This window comes from Lipotes vexillifer, unplaced genomic scaffold, assembly GCF_000442215.2.
Source record: "Lipotes vexillifer unplaced genomic scaffold, Lipotes_vexillifer_v1.1 scaffold112, whole genome shotgun sequence".
Classification (NCBI taxonomy): Eukaryota; Metazoa; Chordata; class Mammalia; order Artiodactyla; family Lipotidae; genus Lipotes; species Lipotes vexillifer.
The window spans coordinates 850263-870138 of NW_006776285.1; the positions used below are offsets into that span (position 1 = coordinate 850263).

At 36.6% G+C, this 19876-nt stretch overlaps 1 protein-coding gene across 2 annotated transcripts in view; it reads left to right on the plus strand.

The window, feature by feature from the left end:
• Positions 1-124: 124 nt before the first annotated feature.
• AIG1 (androgen induced 1) overlaps positions 125-19876 on the plus strand; it is a 236604-nt gene continuing 216852 nt past the window's right edge. For both annotated transcript variants that reach the window (XM_007450308.1, XM_007450309.1), the window contains exon 1: positions 125-331. In XM_007450308.1, coding sequence (XP_007450370.1) covers positions 191-331 — 141 coding nt within the window. In that variant the 5' untranslated portion in view covers positions 125-190. The remainder of the gene's footprint in view (positions 332-19876) is intronic.

The window sequence follows — 19876 nt, forward strand, 5'->3', positions numbered from 1 at the left end:
GCCCCGTCCCGCCCCGCCCGCGAGGTCGCCCGCGCGCTAGCCCGCGCGCTCGCCGTCGCGCCGGTCCCGCGGGACACGTCCCGTCAGGTCCCCGCCCGCCCCGCCCGCAGTCGGAGTTCCCACGGCGCCCGCCAGAGCCCTGCGCCGCCCGTCCTCCTCGTCGCCGAGCCCGTCCAGGCCTTTCGCGAACATGGCGCTTGTCCCTTGCCAGGTGCTGCGGGTGGCCATCCTGCTGTCCTACTGCTCTATCCTGTGCAACTACAAGGCCATCGAAATGCCCTCGCACCAGACCTACGGAGGGAGCTGGAAATTCCTGACTTTCATTGATCTGGTAAGGCCGCTCCCCTCCCCCTCCCCCGTCCTCCCCTCACTCCGAGCCCGGGTGTGTTTGTGGGTGCGCCGGCACCTGCGCGCGTGCTCCAGCATCCACGCCGGTCCTCGCCTCTTCCCCAGTGACTGCGTCTGAAGGCCAGGCTGCCCCCGCAGCAGCACCTTCTGTAGCACCCAGCGTTATCTGGTAGCTGGGGCACGAGTGGAGGTGGGGCGTAGCCAGGTGGTGGGCTCTTTGGAGGGGAACACACACCTGCTTCTAAGAGGTGGCACGGGAAGATTCTCAACTTAGCAACTGGATCGAACGACCTTGGTCATGAGCGGCCTCAGACCCGTTCGCCCCCAAGGTGCTTTCCAGAGCACCCACCGTGGGATCAAGTCGCAGCAGCTGAAGGAAACTGGGTATTGTCGAATTACTTGGCGCTTCCTCTGAAAGGACTGTCCTCCTAACAAAGGAAAGAAAGCTCCTCATAAAGAAGAGAAATCACCTAATAAAGTTGTCTTCTTTGCATCTGTTTTTGCCCATTGTCAGTAATTTACTTCCAACCTTCCCCCACCCCCCAGAAGCATTAGAAGAGAGCTTTTCAAAACGCATTCACAGTGGACTTTATACTTTCCCCATCCTCCCATGTAAAAGTTCGCAATAGTTCGCATAAGCAGCTCCTCCATTGGCACAATGATGGCCTTGGCAGTTGGAGGGGTTTTTTTTGTTTGTTTGTTTTGTTTTTTTTAACAGTTTATCCACTTCTGGCACTGAAAGGGCCGGAGAAATATCACATGAAAATAAAACCCAATAAGGACATGGGCTGGAACCTAGGAACTTCAGGGTGAAAGACTGGCCCAAACATACACTAAAAGATGGTCAAGTATGGACAGAGAATTAAAACAAAAGCGAGGAGCTCTGAGGACTAGAGAAAATGTAGAACCAATTCCTGGATCACCAGAACTGCCCGTCCAAGGTTATACACAAGGTTGGCTACACAAGCAAGATTGTAATCTCTAATTGTTGACCCTTCATTTTGATGAAGAGAACTTGACACCTGTTTTAAGATACTTCCAAAGGCTTAGGATGCTTCAAAGATATGCAGTCAGCAGGTTTTTGTATAGAAATACCATTTTAAGTTTGTATCATGTTAGATACTTTCAGAGAAGAATTTAAGCCCTTTCCCCCAGCACTTTCCAAACTGGGCACCAAGACTGACCAGGGCATAGAGTGTTTCAGGGGTTTCAATTTTCAGTTCCTCAACTTCCAGCTCTTTCTTGAAACTGATCTGTCTCTGAACACGGGTGTTGCCTGCCAGTTCTCCTTTCTTCTGCCCTGTTCATCCAAGGGACAAGCACGTGACAAAGCTCTGTGCTGTATTTATCTGTTCCTTTTAGGATTCAGAAGATAGACAGTTGTCACTAGAACTATCTTCATATTTGATTGAAAAACAAAGTCAGACTTATCTTGACAGAAAGTCTTCTTGGGTTGATTGGCTTGTCATTGAGGATTGGCTCTACCTTTTATGTTATGTAGCAGACTTCCGGAGACTGAAACCTGCAGCCCTGAAGTTCTGATAAATATGTATCAGAGTGTTAGAAATCATGTCCCCTTTTCAACTGTTCAAACTTATGTTAAAAATATTGAGATGTTATTTAAAAAATATGTGCATAGATTTTCAGAATTCTTTTACTGGCTATGTGAACAAAATTTCTCTTGGATCACTACCTTATCCCATTTCTCCTGATCTCACTTTGAGCTGGCCCATTTGAGTGTTGTCAAGGAACAGCACTGAGCTGAAATACGGATGGAAACCCCACCAGAACCATAGAAACTATGAACAGTTCTCAGAAGCACCTTTGCATTAGATATAGTTTTGGGGGCGCAGGGGAGGGGATTAGCAGGTGAGAGCGGTAGAAATTGAGGGTATTGTTAACCCATGTGAGAAATGACAGCTCACATTGGCATTGCTTACTGTGTGTTATAAAACAAGACTCACAAGAAACGATGGACCTCTCCTAACCTTTGAGTGACGTGAAACTGTAGTAGAGCCAATCTGACTCGGCTTAAACTGTCATACACTTTATATTTTAGCATTTAGTGGTTGGACCTGCCTATTTTAAATAATCATGACAAATATATTTTTGTCTCTTTCATATTTAAATTCAGTTTGTATAGGGCCTTCAGCTAATCATTCAAACTTTTTATCTCTGTGGCTTCTGATTAAAATATAATAAATCTTTAATTGAGGGTTCCTGTGAGAAAATATGTCTAGAATATATTCAAAGAAACACTCATGCAAAGTGTTATTCTTTTTGTTATTAGAGATTTAGAGTCTTTGGAGCTTAAGCATTGTACAGCTGTTAAAACAACTAGCCTGTGCGTCCCTACTATTGGTATGAAAAGATTAGGCCACTATAATTTACCCATTTAACTTTTCATTTTTCTGTGTTAAAAAAAACGGAATAAACTTTATTACTTAGTGCTTTGGACATTTTTAATGATTCTAAGCTCATTAGAGCAATTTTGCAAGAGGGTTTAGCTTCTCAAAACTTCAGTGAGAAGGCCCTTGTCCTAGCCAACTTGGTTGGATCACAGAGAGTCAGGACATTTATCCTGGTGGCCGCAGTCTGATTCCATGATCCATGGCATCAGTGTACCAGAATGCAGCTCAGGAATCTCAGGCGACACGTATCCAGGATCATATGGTTATGTGGCAGGAGCCGTTCCAGCTATATCCATACCTTACTTTGAGTATGAGAGTCATCACAATAGAATCAGAGCTCATGGTAAAAAGTGAAATGAAAGTTATTGCCTAAGTGAATGAAGCTGCATCATTTGAAGAAAATTCATCAGCTGTGATACTGGTTAAGAAGATATTTGAACATTAGTAATGTTCAGTAATTTTATACTGTTATCAGTGATCTTATACTCTTATTGTTATTCCCCAAGAGCTTCTTTTCCTAGAATCGAACAACTGTAAAAGAACTAAAAGTGCTTCAGGAAAATTCAAGTAAGTAAATGGAAATGGAATACTGTCTCCACATGATAGGCAGAATAATAGGGCCCCAAAGCATGTCTGCATCCTGATCCCTGGAACCTGTGAGTATGTTAGGTTACATGGCAAAGTAATTAAAGTTGCTAATCAACTGACCTTCAAATAGGGAGATTTGCTCAGATTATCCACGTTACCCCAAGGTTTACTTAAAAGTGGAGGGAGGCAGGGGAAAAGAGTCAGTTGGAGGAAGATGTGACGGTGAAAGAAAGTCCCAGAGAGGTGCAACACTGCTGGCTTTGAAGATGGAGGAAGGGGCCAGGAGTCAAGGAATGTGGGAGGTGTCTCCAAGCTGGAAAGGGCGAGGAAATAAATTTATCCCTAGAGCCTCCAGAAGGAACATAGCTCTGCTGACACCTTGATTTTAGCCCAGTGAGACCCATTTTGGACTTCTGACCTCCAAATGTGTAAAATAATAAATTTGTGTTTAAATCACTAAATTTATGCTGATTTGTTGCAGCAGCAATAGAAGACTAGTACACTTGGCTCTAAATCCTGTGACCTAGGAAAAAAACCTTAAATGTTGTTGTACTGATGTGGTGACTCAGCTAGTTCTTTATGTGTATTAGATAACTGGTTAATTTTAGTTTTAACCAGAAACTATGCTGAGGAGACATACATGTGACAAAGGCAATATGAGAATCTATGAAAATGGAATAACTTTGGAAAAACTAGGCCTTTTCTTTACTGTGAAGTATTTTGGAAATTATCATTGTGAAACATGCCGTGCTGGGAAGAATACTCTTAACTGGAAATAAGCTGGAAAGAAAAAAAAATTAAACTGACTAATGTTAAAATATTTTCTTAACTAGTATCACAGCTGATGGATTTTCTTCAAATGATGCAGATTCATTCACTTATTCACTAATCAAATAATTTCCCAAGTTATGTAATAATTGTCCCCCAAAATAATAGAAATGAGGAATCAATCAAACCAACATACATAAATTAAAAGAAAAAAGAAACTGGACGTTGAGGCCTCAAAGTAGTGCTGGAATACATTGGGTGTTAGGAAACATTTGAATAAATGGAACTTTCCAGATGTTCAATGAGTATTCTCTTCTTGTCCAGTTTCCTCCTAAAAACATTCAAAACACTACAGACTTTTTTTTTTAAATATATCAACCAGAATTTTATTCAGTTCTATATGGTAGAATGTCTAACACGTGAATAAGAATCAACTTCTTTGAGAAACGTGAACTGGACATTTGTTATAAAAAATTAATATTGATTTTGGATTTAAGACACTGATTTTTAAAGGTTGAAATAGAAATGTGATGATCCCATTTGCTCTAGTTTGTGGTACTCGCCATTTTGATAGTTATCATGTCTTAGGGCTCCATTATATTCATTATTTCTCCTGTACTGACTTTCCATTCATGCACAGGCTGAACACTGGTGAGGCCCTACCTCCTCAAGTGTAGTGTGAGGACCAGCAGTGATCTTATCTGGGAGCCTGGTAGAAATGTGGACCCTCCAGCTCCACCCCAGACCTCTGAATAAGAATCTACCTGTTAATAAGATCACTAGGTGATTCTTTTTCACATTTTAGTTTGAAAAATGCTGCTCTAGGCCATGCTGTTTTTGTTTTATAATTTAACATGGAATAGCTTGTAGGACACAGCCTTCATATATTAATTCTGCCAACTATATTTAAAACATTTAAACATATTTCAAAATATATTTAATTATGTCACTTTTACTGTGTCATAGTTAAAAACATGTTGTAAAAAAATTACAACTGTAAAATAAAAGAAAGAGAAAAATATGTATGTGGCACCAAGGGTAAGCTATTTGTTGCAATTGAGAAACAAGTTTGGCTAATCTTTAGGGAAATCAGGTGAAAAAGAATACACATTTGATTGCATTGTGTCTACTGTTGGAGTAAAGGAAACATAACAATTTATCAGGAAAAATACAGTTCCTTCCAGGCACTGACTTTGCAAGGTTATATATCACTCAGCTAGTCATATAAGTAACATCAGGTAGCATAGCAGGTGATGCCTTTGATTGTTTTCTAGCAGATTATCAATAGAAATATTCTTATTGTTGATTTTTTTAATATTATGATTTTATGAAAGCCAAAGGCATGGTCTTCTGTTTTGACTGGGTGAAGGCATTTTTGCAGAGGTTTTAGGTAATATAATCTGGGTACTTATTTTTGTTATCTAAATCCGTTTTGCAAAAGAATTTGAGAAAACCACAGAGTGAGCAGGATAAATAAGGGTTCAGATTTTGAAAAGCTTGGGGTGTTCAAAGAGCAGGAAATGGTCAAGTACACCTGGAGGATAGATTTTTTGCTTTTAGACACACTAAGAATTTTTGACCTTTAAAAATGTTTAAAAGGGAGAAAAAACTGCATAAGTATACTAAATGATGCATTTGAGTTTGTCATATTTACTTATATACTTATAATAAAATATTCTTGACTCCATTAAGTCCATGGCTTAATTTTAAATAGGAAATAAAATATCTTGAGAAGAGATTCTACATACTATTATGTAACTATGATACTTAGCTTTGCCAGTCAAAACCGCAGAGTGCCATGTGAAGGCCAGTAGTTCATTGAGTAGTCTGAACAAAATTAGATTGGTTTGTTTTGGTTTGGTTTTTTCTTTCTTTTTTTTTTTTTTTTGGATATTATACAAAGAGGGTGAAACTGCAAATTTTTTTTCAGTACAATCAGACTTGACCCTAAAATGCACGTAAACTTTAAGGATTAAATAATGCTTTTTCCTAACCTGGGAGAAGAATTTTGAGTATAATACTTTACAGAGTCCTCTTCCCCCTCTTTGAAAGTGTTTCTTTTGGAGCAAACATAAAATAGGGGCCTGGTTTTGTCAGAGTCGGGGAAATAGTTGATGATATAATCTCTAATTCCCTTTCCTAGTTGCAAATGTTATTGAAATTACAGAGTCATCTGACCATGTTGAGGTCATTTCTTTTCCCATCTCTGCCATCCCCCATGTCTGGTATAACATTTAACAAAATTGGTAGCTGCTCTTGAGGCTTTCATTTGTTTCTCTGTGTTCCCCTGAAATGTCATATGTTTCTGTGGAAGTGTGAACAATACTACGGTTTTCCATACTGAATCAGATGTTCCTGTGATCCAAGCACGCTTGGAAAAATCTTACTGCTTAGGATTCCATAACAACGTAGCTTTCTTTTGCGTCTAGCAGCCTGTGGCTAGACAGTTAAAGGGCCCCTGTCTCACCTGCAGGGTATTCCTGCCAGAGGACAGTGAGCACAGACCCCTCTCTGCATGTGAGAGACCCCTGGATCAGATCCGTCGTGGAGGGCAGCAAGGTATGCAATGTTGCTTTGATAGGCTGGATCAAGACAGGCTAATTGGGAATCACCAGAGAAATTGCTTGAATTCACCGAGTGATAACAATACTGTCATTTTGAATCTTGAGCAAATGGCATGTGTTCATGACAGTGCTTTAGAAGCATGGAATTCTAAAAAGTCAGTGAGACAATGGTCTAGCCCTTTCAGATTGACATATTTACAACTGTCAGGCTGTATTATAACTTAAAATTTTAATTTCAAAAGCAGTACCTAAAATTCCAGAAAATTTGTATAATACTGGAAACCGTGGGGAAGCAAATATATTCCATCTTAAGTATCCCTAATTTTCAGTGCATCTTAGCATTGTAGTGCTTCAAGATGGTATTTACTTCAGAACTTCATGAACACTCAGAAACACACATAGAGGGAAAGTCAGACTGTATATATATATGCATGTATACATTATATGCATGTATGTGTATATATGTGTGTGCACATTTATATATACAGATTTCAGAAAAATCATATTATTTATAAAAATTATTTTAAAATTATATTTAAATTAAAGGAGATACCAATGTTAGTATTTTGCCATTTGCCTTTTGAGCCATATATGTACTTTTCTTTGAAACAAAAATTCAATATATACATATGGTTTGTATAAATTTGTTTTTTAAAATTAATATACACCATAATTCACTCTTTCTGGTGTGCAGTTCTGAGTTTTGACGGATGCATGGTAGCCACCACCACAATCACCTAAAAATATTAAAATGTTCCCTTGTACTGTCCCCTTAGAGTCAAACCCTCCCCTGAATCTTAACAATCACAGGTTTGTTTTCTATCCTTGTAGTTTTGCCTTTTCTACACGAATATGTAAAGCATACGGGATGTAGCCTTTGAGCCTGGCGCTTTTCATTTAGCATAATACATTTCAGATTCCTCTCTGCTGCTGTGTGTATCCATAATTTGTTCCATTTTAACGCTGAGTAGTATTTTATGGTATTGATGTATTGCTTTGTTGATTCGCTCATAAATTGAAGTGCATTTGAGTTTTTCCTAGTTTGGGGTGATTATGAGGAAAGCTACTGTAAACATTTGCATCCAAGTTTTTGTACGAACATGAGTTTTTATTTTTACTTAGAGTGGGATCGCTTGGTTATATGGCAAGTATATGTTTAGCTTGATAAAAAAACTGCCAAACTGTTTTCCAGAGTGGTTGTGCCACGTTGCACTGCCATCAGCAATGTATGAGAGTTCCAGTCGCTCTGCGTCCTGTCAGTGTGTGGCATTGTCAGTTTTTCTTCTACTTTAGCTATTCTAATAGTTGTGCAGTGGTATTTCATTGTGGTTTTAATTTGCATTTCCCTCATGACTAATGGTATTAAGCCTCTTTTCTTATCATTCTTATCATACATATATCTTCTTTACGAAGTGCCTGTTCAAATCCTTTGCCCATTTAAAAACAAGGGTTGTTTTCTTATTGTTAAGCTTTGAGAGTTTTTGTGTATGCTGAATAGAAGTTCTTTGTCAAATACGTGATTTACAAACATTTTCTCCCTGTCTGGGAGTATCTTTACCTTTTGTTGGTATAGACAGGCCCCAATTTACAATGGTTCGACTTTATGATTTTTCGACTTTTTTATAGTATGAAAGTGATATACATTCAGTAGAAACTGTACTTCCAGTTTTGAATTTTGATCTCTTCCTGGGTTAGTGATATGTGGCACGATATGCTCTTGCAGTGCTGGGCAGGGCAGCGAGCCCCAGCTCCCAGTCAGCCATGCGATCAGGAGGGTAAGCAACCAATACACTTACATTCTGTTTTTCACTTTCAGTAGAGTATTCAGTAAATTACATGAGACATTCAACACATTATTATAAAATAGGCTTTGGGTTAGATGATTTTGCCCAACTGTAGGCTAATGTAAGTATTTTGAGCACGTTTAAGGCAGGCTAGGCTAAGCTATGATGTTCAGTAGGTTATGTGTTCAGTGCATTTTTGACTTAGGCAATATTTTCACTTTACCATGAGTTTATCAGGATGTGACACCATGGTAAATTGAGGATGATCTGTAGTGTCTTTTGCAGAGCAAAAGTTTATCATTTTGATGACATCCAATTAATTTTTGATTGGTGTGTAGTGCTATCTCATTGGGGTTATAATTTGCATTTCTCAAATGGCTAATAATCTTGAACCATCTTTTCATGTCTACTTGCCATGTGTATGTCCTCTTCAGTGAAACAAATAGTATTGTTAAATTTTACTTTTTGTTAAATGTTAAATACATTTGATTTTTGCATATTGACCTTATATCCTATGATTTTGCTAATTCACTTATTAATTCTAGGAGCTTTGTTGTGGATTTCATGGAATTTTCTTTTTTTATATAGACAATCATATCATCTGCTAATAGAGACAGTTTTCTAATTGTCATGGTTTTTATTTCTTTTTCATGTGTTATTGCATTGGTTAAGACTTCTAATATGATACTGAACATAAGTGGTGAGAGTGGATATTCTTGTCATTTCTTTTTTAGGAGGAAACAGTCTTTTGCAAGTAAGTATAATAGTAGCTATAGACTTTTTATGCATATACCCTTTATCAGTTTGAGTACATTTCCTTCTGTTTCTTGTTTATTGAGAAGCTTTTTTAAAAAATATCGTAAATGGATGTTGAATTTTGTCATGATTTTAACTGCATCTATTGATATGTTCATATGGCTTTTTTTCCCTCTTAATATGGTGAATTACATTGATTGATTTTTGAATATTAAGTCAGTCTTACACTCCTGGGGTGAATGCACTTGACTGTGGTATATTGTCCTTTTTATATATTGCTTAATTTGATTTGCTAATATTTTGTTGATTTTACCTCTCTGTTAATGAGGAATATTTGTGTGTAGTTTTTTATTTTTCTTCTTTGCCTGACTTTGATATTAGTGTAATGCTAGCCTTATTCCTCCTCAGTGTTCTGGAAGAGATTGAGCAGAATTGGTTTTACTTCTTCCTGAAATTTGTGACAGAATTTATAAGTGAAAACCACTGGGCCAGGAGTTTTCTTTGTTGAAAATTCATTTTGGTTGATTTCAAGATATAGGGAGTATTCAGCTTCTTTCTTTTTCATTGAGATTTGGTAGTTTATATCTTTCAAAAAGTTGATCCATTTCATCTAATATCAACATTCTTTTCTTATCTTTCTCTTATTGTCTTTAGGGTCTGTGGTGATAACCACATTTCATTCCTGATATTGGGAATCTGTGTCTTATCTCTTTTTTCTTCATCAGTGTGGCTAAGGACTTCTCAATTTTATTTATGTTTTTCAGAGGTCAGCTTTTGGTTTCACTGGTTTTTCCTATTGTTTTTCTGTTTTCAATTTCATTGATTTCTGTTTTTAAAGTTTATTACTTTCTCCCTTTTGTTTTGGGTTAAATTGGTTCTTCTTTATTAGGTTCTTAACAAACAAATCTGTGGAAACATATTTATTTATTAAATTGAGTCCTTCTTCCCTTTTAAAATATTTAATACCAAGTACTGCTTTAGTTGCATCTCAGAAGTTTTAATACATTTTATTTTCTTTGTCATTCACTTCAAAATATTTTTTAAATTCCTTTGAATCTTTCAATTTAAAAAAATTATCAAGTCTTTGTTTTTGGAGCAGTTTTAGGTTCACAGCAAAATTGAGGGAAATGTAGAGAGATTTCCCGTATATTCCTTGCCCCCATGGGAGTCTTTCTATTTTACAATGGTTATTTAAACATGTGGGGTTTAATTTACACATTTTTGGCTATATCTGAGATATCTTTCTGTCATTTGTTTCTAGTTTAAATTCCATTATGATCAGAGATCATTTTCTGCATGATTTCAATTCTTTTAAATTTGTTAAGTTTGTTTTTATGGCTCAAATATGGACTATCATGTTGAATATTTCATGTACACTTGAAAAAAAATGTATTCTTCTCTTGTTAGGTAGTGTTCCTTAAATGTCAATTATATTAAGTTAGTGGTTAACGTTGATCAGGTCTCCTATATCTTGCTGATTTTCTGTCTGCCTGCTCTCTCATTAACAGAGATGAGCATTGAAGTCTCTCTGTAATTGTGTAATTGTGTAAAAGTGTAATTATGGGTTTGTCTATTTCTTGTTTCAGTTTTATCAGTTTTACTTCACATATTTTGGGGCATATACATTGTTAAGTACATACACATTTAAGAATGCTATATATCTTGATGAATTGTTCATTTTATGATTATAAATATTCTTCTTTTTCCTTGATAATTTTCCTTGTTCCAAAGTCTGCTTTGCTTGATATTAACATAACTTTTCCAGCCTTCTCTTGATTGTATATTTTTTTCATCCTTTTACTTTTATCTTATCTATAATGATATATTTAAAGTAGATTGTTTTTTGACAACATATTGAGTCTTAGTTTTAAATTTATTTGATAATCTCTATACTTCAGTAGATACCATTTACATTTAATTTAATTATTGAAATGGTTGGATTTAGGTCTACCATTTATTATTTGTTTTCTTTTTCTTACCCTTTTTTCGTTCCCTCATTCCCCATTTCCTGCCTTCTTCTGGATTATGTGAGTATTTTTTAGTATTCATTTTAATTTATGGGCTATTTGGATTATCTCTTTGTATTATCATTTTAGTTGCTGTTCTGGGATTATCATATACACACCTCACTTTACACAATTAGAGTGAATAGTTTACCACTTCAATTAAAACATACAAACCTTATCACTTTACCCTCCCCACCTTATGTGATAATTGTCATATTAAGTACATCCAAATAACTTGAGAACTCCATAGACAATATTATAAGTTTTGCTATCAAGTCAAATATTTTAAATAGCTTAGTAGAGTAAAATAGTCTATTATATTTACCCAGATATTTACCATTTTTATTGTTCTTCGTTCAGTCCTTGTGTCTATATTTCCCTCTGATATCATTTCCTATAAGCCTGAGAACATTTTTTTAGCATTTCTTTAAGAACGGATCTACTGGCAACAAATTCCTTTAGTTTCCTTAATCAAAGACTTCTTCTGTTTTGCCTTCAGTCCTGAAAGATATTTTCACTGGGTATAAAATTCTGGTTAATAGTTCTTTTATCACTTAAAAGATGTTGTGCCACTGTCATCTGGCCTCTATGATTTCTGATGAGAAACCTGCAATCATCCAAACCATTGCTCTCTTGAATGTAATGTGTTGTTTTCCTCTGGCTTGCTTTAAGTTTTTTCCCTTTATCTTTAGTTTTGAACAGTTTGATTATGATGTGTCTGGCCCTGTTTTTATGAGTTTATGCTATTAGGGATTTGCTGAACCTCTTGAATCTGCAATCTGATATCTTTCACTCAATTTGAGAAGTTTTCAGTCATTGTTTCTTCAGATATTCTTTCTGCACCCATCTATCTCCTTTATCTCTTCTTCTGGGACTCCATTGATATGAATATCAGACCTTTTGATTATTGTCACACAGGTTTCTGAGGACATGGCTTTTTTTTTCAGTCCTTTTGTCCTCTCTGTTCTTTAGGTTGTATAATTTCTATTGATTTGTCTCCAAATTCGCTGACTCTTTCCTTTGTTATCTGCATTCTGCTATTAAGTGCATACAAGGAGTTATAAAATTTCAGCTTTTGTCTTTTTCAGTTCTAAAATTTCCATTTTCTTCATAGCTTCTACTTCTCAACTAAGCATTTCTATCTTTTATTCTTTTAAACAATGTTCACCTTTTATCTTATGGAGGATCATTGAAGAGCTGTCCTAAAGTCCTTGCCTGATAATTCCAACATCTGGGCCATCTTGGAAGTGGCATTTGTTAATTGTCTTTTTCCTTGAATATTGATCAGATTTCTGGCTCTTTGTATGTCAAGTTATTTTTGAATGTACCCTCAACATTTGGAATATTATGTTGTGAGACTCTGGGTCTTGTTAAAGCCCTTTGGAAAACGTTGACTTGCTTTTCTGTTTGATTGTTTAGGAGGCAATCAATTGAGTTAGGTTCTAACTTCATATTCTGTCTCATAGTGGTTCTGATGTCAGCTGAATTTTCAAAGATTTTGCAATGCTTTTTGGATCTTACTGGAGCTTACACCACTCAAGGGTTAGTCTAGAACTACAGTAATGTTTTCTATGGTAGTTCAGGTCTTGATGCCTCTGCTATGCTTCTTTAGGTTTGTTCTGGGCAGGTCCAAGACTTATGTCAGTTCATAACATAGACTTAGGAGTTGCTTCTTTTCAGCTCTCTTCTCTCCATGATTTCTCCCATACACTCCAGCTCTCAGACACTCTTTTTCTTGGTTTCTCTGGCCAGAAAGATGGAGTTCTCTCAGAATCTGAGCCTCCTATGCTGCCATGCAGTCCTACACAATTGGAACGTCCTTCACAGAGAAGCAGCAAGAGAAAAAAATCCTCTGTAAGAAGGCCTTTTCCCAGTTTCTCTGGTTTTTCTTGGGGTTTTAGATACATGTGCTGTTGCCTGTGCAGCTCTGTGACTGGGCCTGGCCTCAGAGCACGGCTGGGAGAGAAATGAAAGGTGAAAAAAAAAGGGATCTCCCTCAAAATCTCCAGCACACAGCAGTCTTTTTCCCAGACCTCTGGCAGAGAAGAAGGCATTTCTCCTGGAGTTTTTGCTGTCTGTACTTGCTGCACAATTCCAGAATTCAGCTTGCCCTCAAGTCAATTCTAGGGAAAAAAGGAAAATAAAAATTCATGAACCTCACCCATTATGGATCCTTAATTCAAGTTTTCACTGTAATTCCCAATACACCTGGTATGTGTACTTTTCAAAGTCCTTAGGTGGTGGTTTTTTGTATTCTGTTGTGAGTTTTAGTTGTAATCAGTGGGAATGATAGGCTGCAGTCAGCTTTCTCCATCATGGCTGGCACTGGAAGTAGCTTACATATCATTTTAATACCTGTTTTTTCCACCTAGAATATTTTGTAAATATTTTTCCATGCCATTATACATTCTTCCATAACATCATTTTTAATGACTGCATATTCCTTTTTTTTTTTTCTTTTTTAAAGAAGATGTTGGGGGTAGAAGTTTATTAATTAATTAATTTATTTTTGCTGTGTTGGGTCTTCATTTCTGTGTGAGAGCTTTCTCTAGTTGTGGCAAGCAGGGGCCACTCTTCATCACGGTGCGCGGGCCTCTCACTATCGCAGCCTCTCTTGTTTCAGAGCACAGGCTCCAGACGCACAGGCTCAGTAGTTGTGGCTCACGGGCCTAGCTGCTCCGCGACATGTGGGATCCTCCCAGAGCAGGGCTCAAACCCGTGTCCTCTGCATTAGCAGGCAGATTCTCAACCACTGCGCCACCAGGGAAGTCCCTGCATATTCCTTTTTATACGGATGTTTATATTGATTGTCTTAGTGAACAAATGGATAAATAAATTTTTACACACATCTGTGATTATTTTCTTAGGATAAATTATTAGAGGCAAAATTGCTTTACAAAGTCTTTAAAAGAGTATCTTAAACTTTAAGTCAGTAAATGTACATTCTCTCCAATATTTAGAGTGCTTATTTCTCTATATTCCTGCTAACACATTTTTCTATGAATAGAAAAATAATGCCAGTGATCACTCGAGGTGCTTCAGTTGAAGTTTCCTGTCCAGGAGATGCTGTGTAAATATTTCACCACATATGTCATAAATATAAGTGACTAGCTATCTTTGACTATTTATAAAACCCAGTGGTATTAGGCACATTTAGTTTGGGCTCATAAATACTTGAGGCAAACATAAATCTTTAAGTGCCTAAAACATCCCAGTTAGGATGGAATTGACATGGCTGAAGTGAGCAAAATAGTTTTCTATGCTCAGTAATCATGGGTTTGCTTGTTCATTCTATTCATCTTGCATTAAAATTGTATGTTAACTGAGTCATGAGTGATTTAGTATATCCAATTTGAAAAGTCAACATTAGGAGTCCAAGGAAAGTGTGTTTGCTGTAACATTACCCATCCTTTTCTTTGTAATTACACTTACACATCTTTGCTATTTCTAAAAAGACATATGAACATTAAGGATGCATATAGTATGGGAGAATATCCTCTTCTAAAATATTAAGGCGTTTGTTCTATGCCAGAATAGATCATTTCTGTATCAGCCCAGGTCTTTGCAGAGAAGAGAGATGGCACACTTAATTTCGGTAATTTGAGTGAATTTAGTGAAGGAATGATTTATAAGGGTGGACAAGGTGTAGAGAAGTCACAAGATATAGCACAAAACTTGTGGGCTAGTAACAGGGGCAAGTTACCACTGTGAGGCCCGAACAGTGACCTTCAGTGCTCATCTGGCATGCAAGGACCCTCAGGGATTGAGGGAACAAAACAAATACCCCAAGGGTCCTTTCCTTCCTCTGTCTGATTTCCTGCCAGTACTCCTCCTTGGTTAAACCCTACAGGAAGTTAGAGGGTAAGAAAGCCTCTTCATGCAGTGCACAGAGATCTACCAAAGTGAATATAGGAAAATTTATTGAATTTAAATCCCTTACCACAAGCATATTCAGAAATCTCTGGCCAATTTGCAACCATTTGTATATGATGAAGGAAAATTTTTGTTTCAGAAGGTATTAATTTATAGTTGAATATATAATATAATTCTTAACATATGAGATTTTTAGCAAAATATACTATCAATTTATTGTAGAATTATATGCAACATATTATACCTATTAAATAGAGGCTTTATAGGATAAAAGGTGAGCAGTTGGATTTAGAAGTCAGATCAAATTTGAATCCCAGCCTTTCCATCTACCAGATCTGACTCTGGGTAAATTTATTACCATCTCTAAGGCCTAATGTTATTATTGCCGTTGTTTTCAATTTGTTAAATGGGAATAATGATAGTATCTATCACAGAGTTGTGAGGATTAAATGTGATAATGTATATTAATTGTATAACCCAATGCCTGGCACATATCTAGTAGTTAATAAATGTTATCTACTATTATTCTAATTGTTACATATATACCTGTCAACAGAGACAAGAACCATGATTTGAGAGGACTGTGGTCATTATAGGATGAAACTAATTTTTTAACTAAGTATAGTGTTCAGAAAGGATAGAGAGTTCAATGATTAAGTGTACAGGCTCTGGAGTAAAATCTCCTGGGTTGGCAGCCTAGTCCTGCCTCTGACTGCTTCCTTGGACAAGCCACTTATCTGCTCTGTGACCTAGTTTCTTCATCTGAAAAGTGAGGATGATAGAAATATGTATATACATAGAAAGGATGAGGGACTTCCCTGGTGGTCCAGTGGTTGAGACTTCACCTTCCAATGCAGGGGGTGCAGGTTCAATCCCTGGTCTGGGAGCTAAGATCCCACATGCCTCAGGGCCAAAAACCAAAACATAAACCAGAAGCAATATTGTAACAAATTCAATAAAGACTTTAAAAGTGGTCCACTTCAAAAAATCTTTAAAACAAAATAGAAAGGGTGAAATTCACAATAATGTAAGAAATTTAGAATTTACAGTCAACCTGGTTTCAGAATCTGAGAGGATAGTCCCATGAAAGCCAGGGCTAGTGAAATTGTTTCCAGATATGTAACTGATGGCCCTCCATATCTGCTGGTCTAAAATCTGAGATGATAGTACTGAAGCTCTTTTCTTGTTTCTGATTCAGGGATAAAGTGTCTGGAAAGACTTCTTTATTCCAGGAGCATAGATCTGGGAGGCAGCCAAAGTGTTGCCTAATTGGTGTCTGTAAAACCCAGAAACAACTAGGCAACAGGGAAGTAGGAAAAGGTCTAACAGAAGTGCATTACATCCTAAGAAATGTAATATATACAAACAAAGTGTTGTAGGTTTCTACTAATAAGCAGTAGTGTACTCTGAGATTTACAGTTTCTTTTTCATGTACTCCATTACTTCAGAGTGATAGAGAAGCAACCTATGAGTGGGGCAAAATGTCTTCTCAACAGGGCGAATGCTCATTACCTGGAAAGCTTACAAAATACTACTAAATTGAGCTAAAATTGTACATAATTCTGGGACTAGAGCAGCACTGAAGTAAGAGTGACCCCCAGATCAATCTACATATCCTATCTGTTGGAAAATACTAGTCTTAGATAAATCTTTTTTTGTTCTGAGCTGAGTAAATAGAATAAAACCCAACTATATGCAACCCTTGAAAATATTTGAATAACAAAGGAAATGGAATATCATCTTAGAAACTCACAAGAAGAGCATGGTAATAAAGATTATTTACACTAGGAAACCAAAAAATTTTAGAAAACTATTCAGAATTCTCAGATTCATTAGAATGAATGGCATGCATCCAAGAAACAGAGTACAGTGTTGCAAGTTGAGAATAGAAAAATGAAAAAGCAACAGGATGAGATGAAAAGGAAGGTGGGTGAGAGAAGATTAATTGCAAGACTCTAAAGTCCACAATGGGACCAGTAAAAACTAAAATCGATACTGTGGAAAATCAGATCAGTATGATGGAGAACAAGCTAAAAAAATTCTCCTAGAATTCAAAAGATAAAGGAAAAGGAAGTAAAATAATGAAAATGAAGCCATAACGTAAAGAGAATGGAAATTCAATAACAGTTATTATTTCTGAAAAATAAACCACAGCAGTTAGAACAGAAATAATAATCAAAACAAAATTGAAAAAAATTCCCAGTGCTGGGGGGAAAAGAATTCTGGGCCTGTGAATTGAAAAAGTTCATTATCTCTCAGGCAAAATAAATAAGAAATGACACACATCTGGACTCATCTTGGCAAAGTTTGTGATTTAAAATAATTATTAGCTATCATATAAGTCTCCACGCATGAAAAACAAAATAAGACATAAACATAGAGCACTTTAACAAATTACCTGCTAGGGAGCAAGTATTACAGTACTGAGTCATCTAAATTTAGTATCTATCATTTAGACTCCAAATTAAAGAAAGTAACAGAGCAACACCTACAGAATTTTGAGGAGAAAATGATGTGATTTAAAATTTTGTATTCAACCAAGTTATCTTTTTGAGTTCAGGTAATTGACATTCATTATCAGTTATGCCAGTTTTCATAGAATCCCACCCCTATTTACCTCTTCTTTTTTAAAAAAAATTCTATTTATTACTTTCTTTTTATTGAACAAGCTGAGAGGAATTAAAATGTAAAATTCAAGAATGAAGTAGGCATAGTATAAAACTTGTGTTGTCTATGAAAATGATGAATTATAGGGTAAAGTCTAAAGAATCCATTAGGTTTTTTCAGGTTGCAAGGACCAGTGGAATAGTTAAAACTATGTCTCTAAGGGAGACTATTGGCCAGGCATCTAGCTGAGTTAGTGAGGTCCGAATTATATATTTTTCTAATGTTGTTTTCTTGATTAAAGTTACACAGAACTAATCTGAACAGATGTTTCCTAGCAGAGATACTACTTTAATGAGTACATGAGAATTATTTGTAATTATCACCTGAAAGTACTAATCTGAGCAGTGTTGGTTTTGCTGCTTCTGTTGCAGTTTACATGAACTGATATACCAAAACTGGCTAAATCACCTTTCTACCTTTCTACACCATGTTCCCTCTGTTAGGATGGATGAACTGCCCATACTTCTAAGGATTACTCTTCCATGTGTACGCTGGACTCCAAAACTTCTTGCCTACTTGAGTGTTCCATTACTGAGATTATTTCCTCTCCTTCCTGTATTATACAATTTCCCACTTCAGCTGCTTCATTTCCATTAATCTGCAAACATACTTTACTATCTCTTATCATGAGCAAAATAAAATAAAATTTATCTTGGTCTTGAATCTTTTAGTGCCCCCCTATGTCTCTTGCTCTGTTTCCAGCAAAACTCTTTGAAAGAGCTGTTTACACTTCCAGTTTCCACTTCCTCTTCCCCCATTATCTCTTAAACCCACTCCATTCTGATTAAGGTTACCAATGACCACCACAATGACAAATATAATGGCCAATTCTGAGTCTTCAGTTAACTTAAACTTTCAGGAACGTTTGTTCCAGTCAGTCGCCTTCTCTTTCTTGAGACACTTTCTTAAAACTTGGTTTCTGGGAAAATACACTCTCCTGACTTTCCACCTACATTTCTGGCTGTTTCTTCTTAGTTTTCCTTTCATAATTCTCTTCCTCTTCTTAACCTTTCAATTTTGAATGCCCCAGAAATCAGTCCTAGATCCTCTTCCCTGTATAGTCCACCCTCGCTCCCTTGAGGAACACATTTAGCATCATGACTTGAAACATATTCTGTGTGATGATGATCCTCCAAATTTATATCTTGAGCCCCATTCTCTCCTGAGCTTATTCTTATATCCAACTGCCTGCTTTGTGTCTCTGCTTAGAGGATTAATATGCATTTCAAACTTACGTTCAAAAACAATTAATGGTTTCACCTTCCAAACTTGTTTTTACCTCATTGTTCTCTATTTCAATAAATATCACCATCATCCAGGACAGCGGGTGTTGTACAAATCTAGGTTGCATTGTTCCTCTGAATTAACTGAATTTTTAATTTGCATCTTCTGTGTACTTTCCCCACTGGGATCTCATTTATTCAAAATAGGCTTAAAAGTGTAAACAATTAAGCATCAGTATCTAGCTCTCGAAATTTTTAACCTAACTGGACAGTTACTATATTAATAATATGATGAAAATGATCAACTAATATCCCTTTGTTAGAGAAACTGCTGTAAATCAGGGAATAACCTTCATACCAGTCAAAGCACGCACATAATGCACCCAAAAATCTTTTAACCAGTTTTATGTCTTGAAGATTTTTTAGCAAAGGGTTTTTGATTTTTAAAATATCGGCTTTTACCTAGTGTTTAGGGAAGTAGCAAATATTTTGTAATAAGTGTAAATGGAAAGAAGTCTTTAAAAATTGTATAAATAATTTAAAAAATAAATAATGGATAGAGGACCTGAATAGACATGTCTCAAAAGAAGACATACCAGTGGCCTGCAGCTATATGAAAATGTGCAAAACATCACTAGTCATCAGGGAAATGCAAATCAAAAGCACAATGAAATATCACCTCGCACCTGTTAGGATGGATCTTGTTAAAAAGACAAGAGATGACAGGTATTGGCAAGGATGTGGAGAAAAGGGAATGCTCGTACACTGTTGGTGGGAATGTAAATTCGTATAGCCGTTATAGAAAGCAGTATGGAGGCTCCTAGAAAATTTAAAGATAGAACTGCCATATGATCCAGCAATCCCACTTCTGGATATATATCCAAAGGA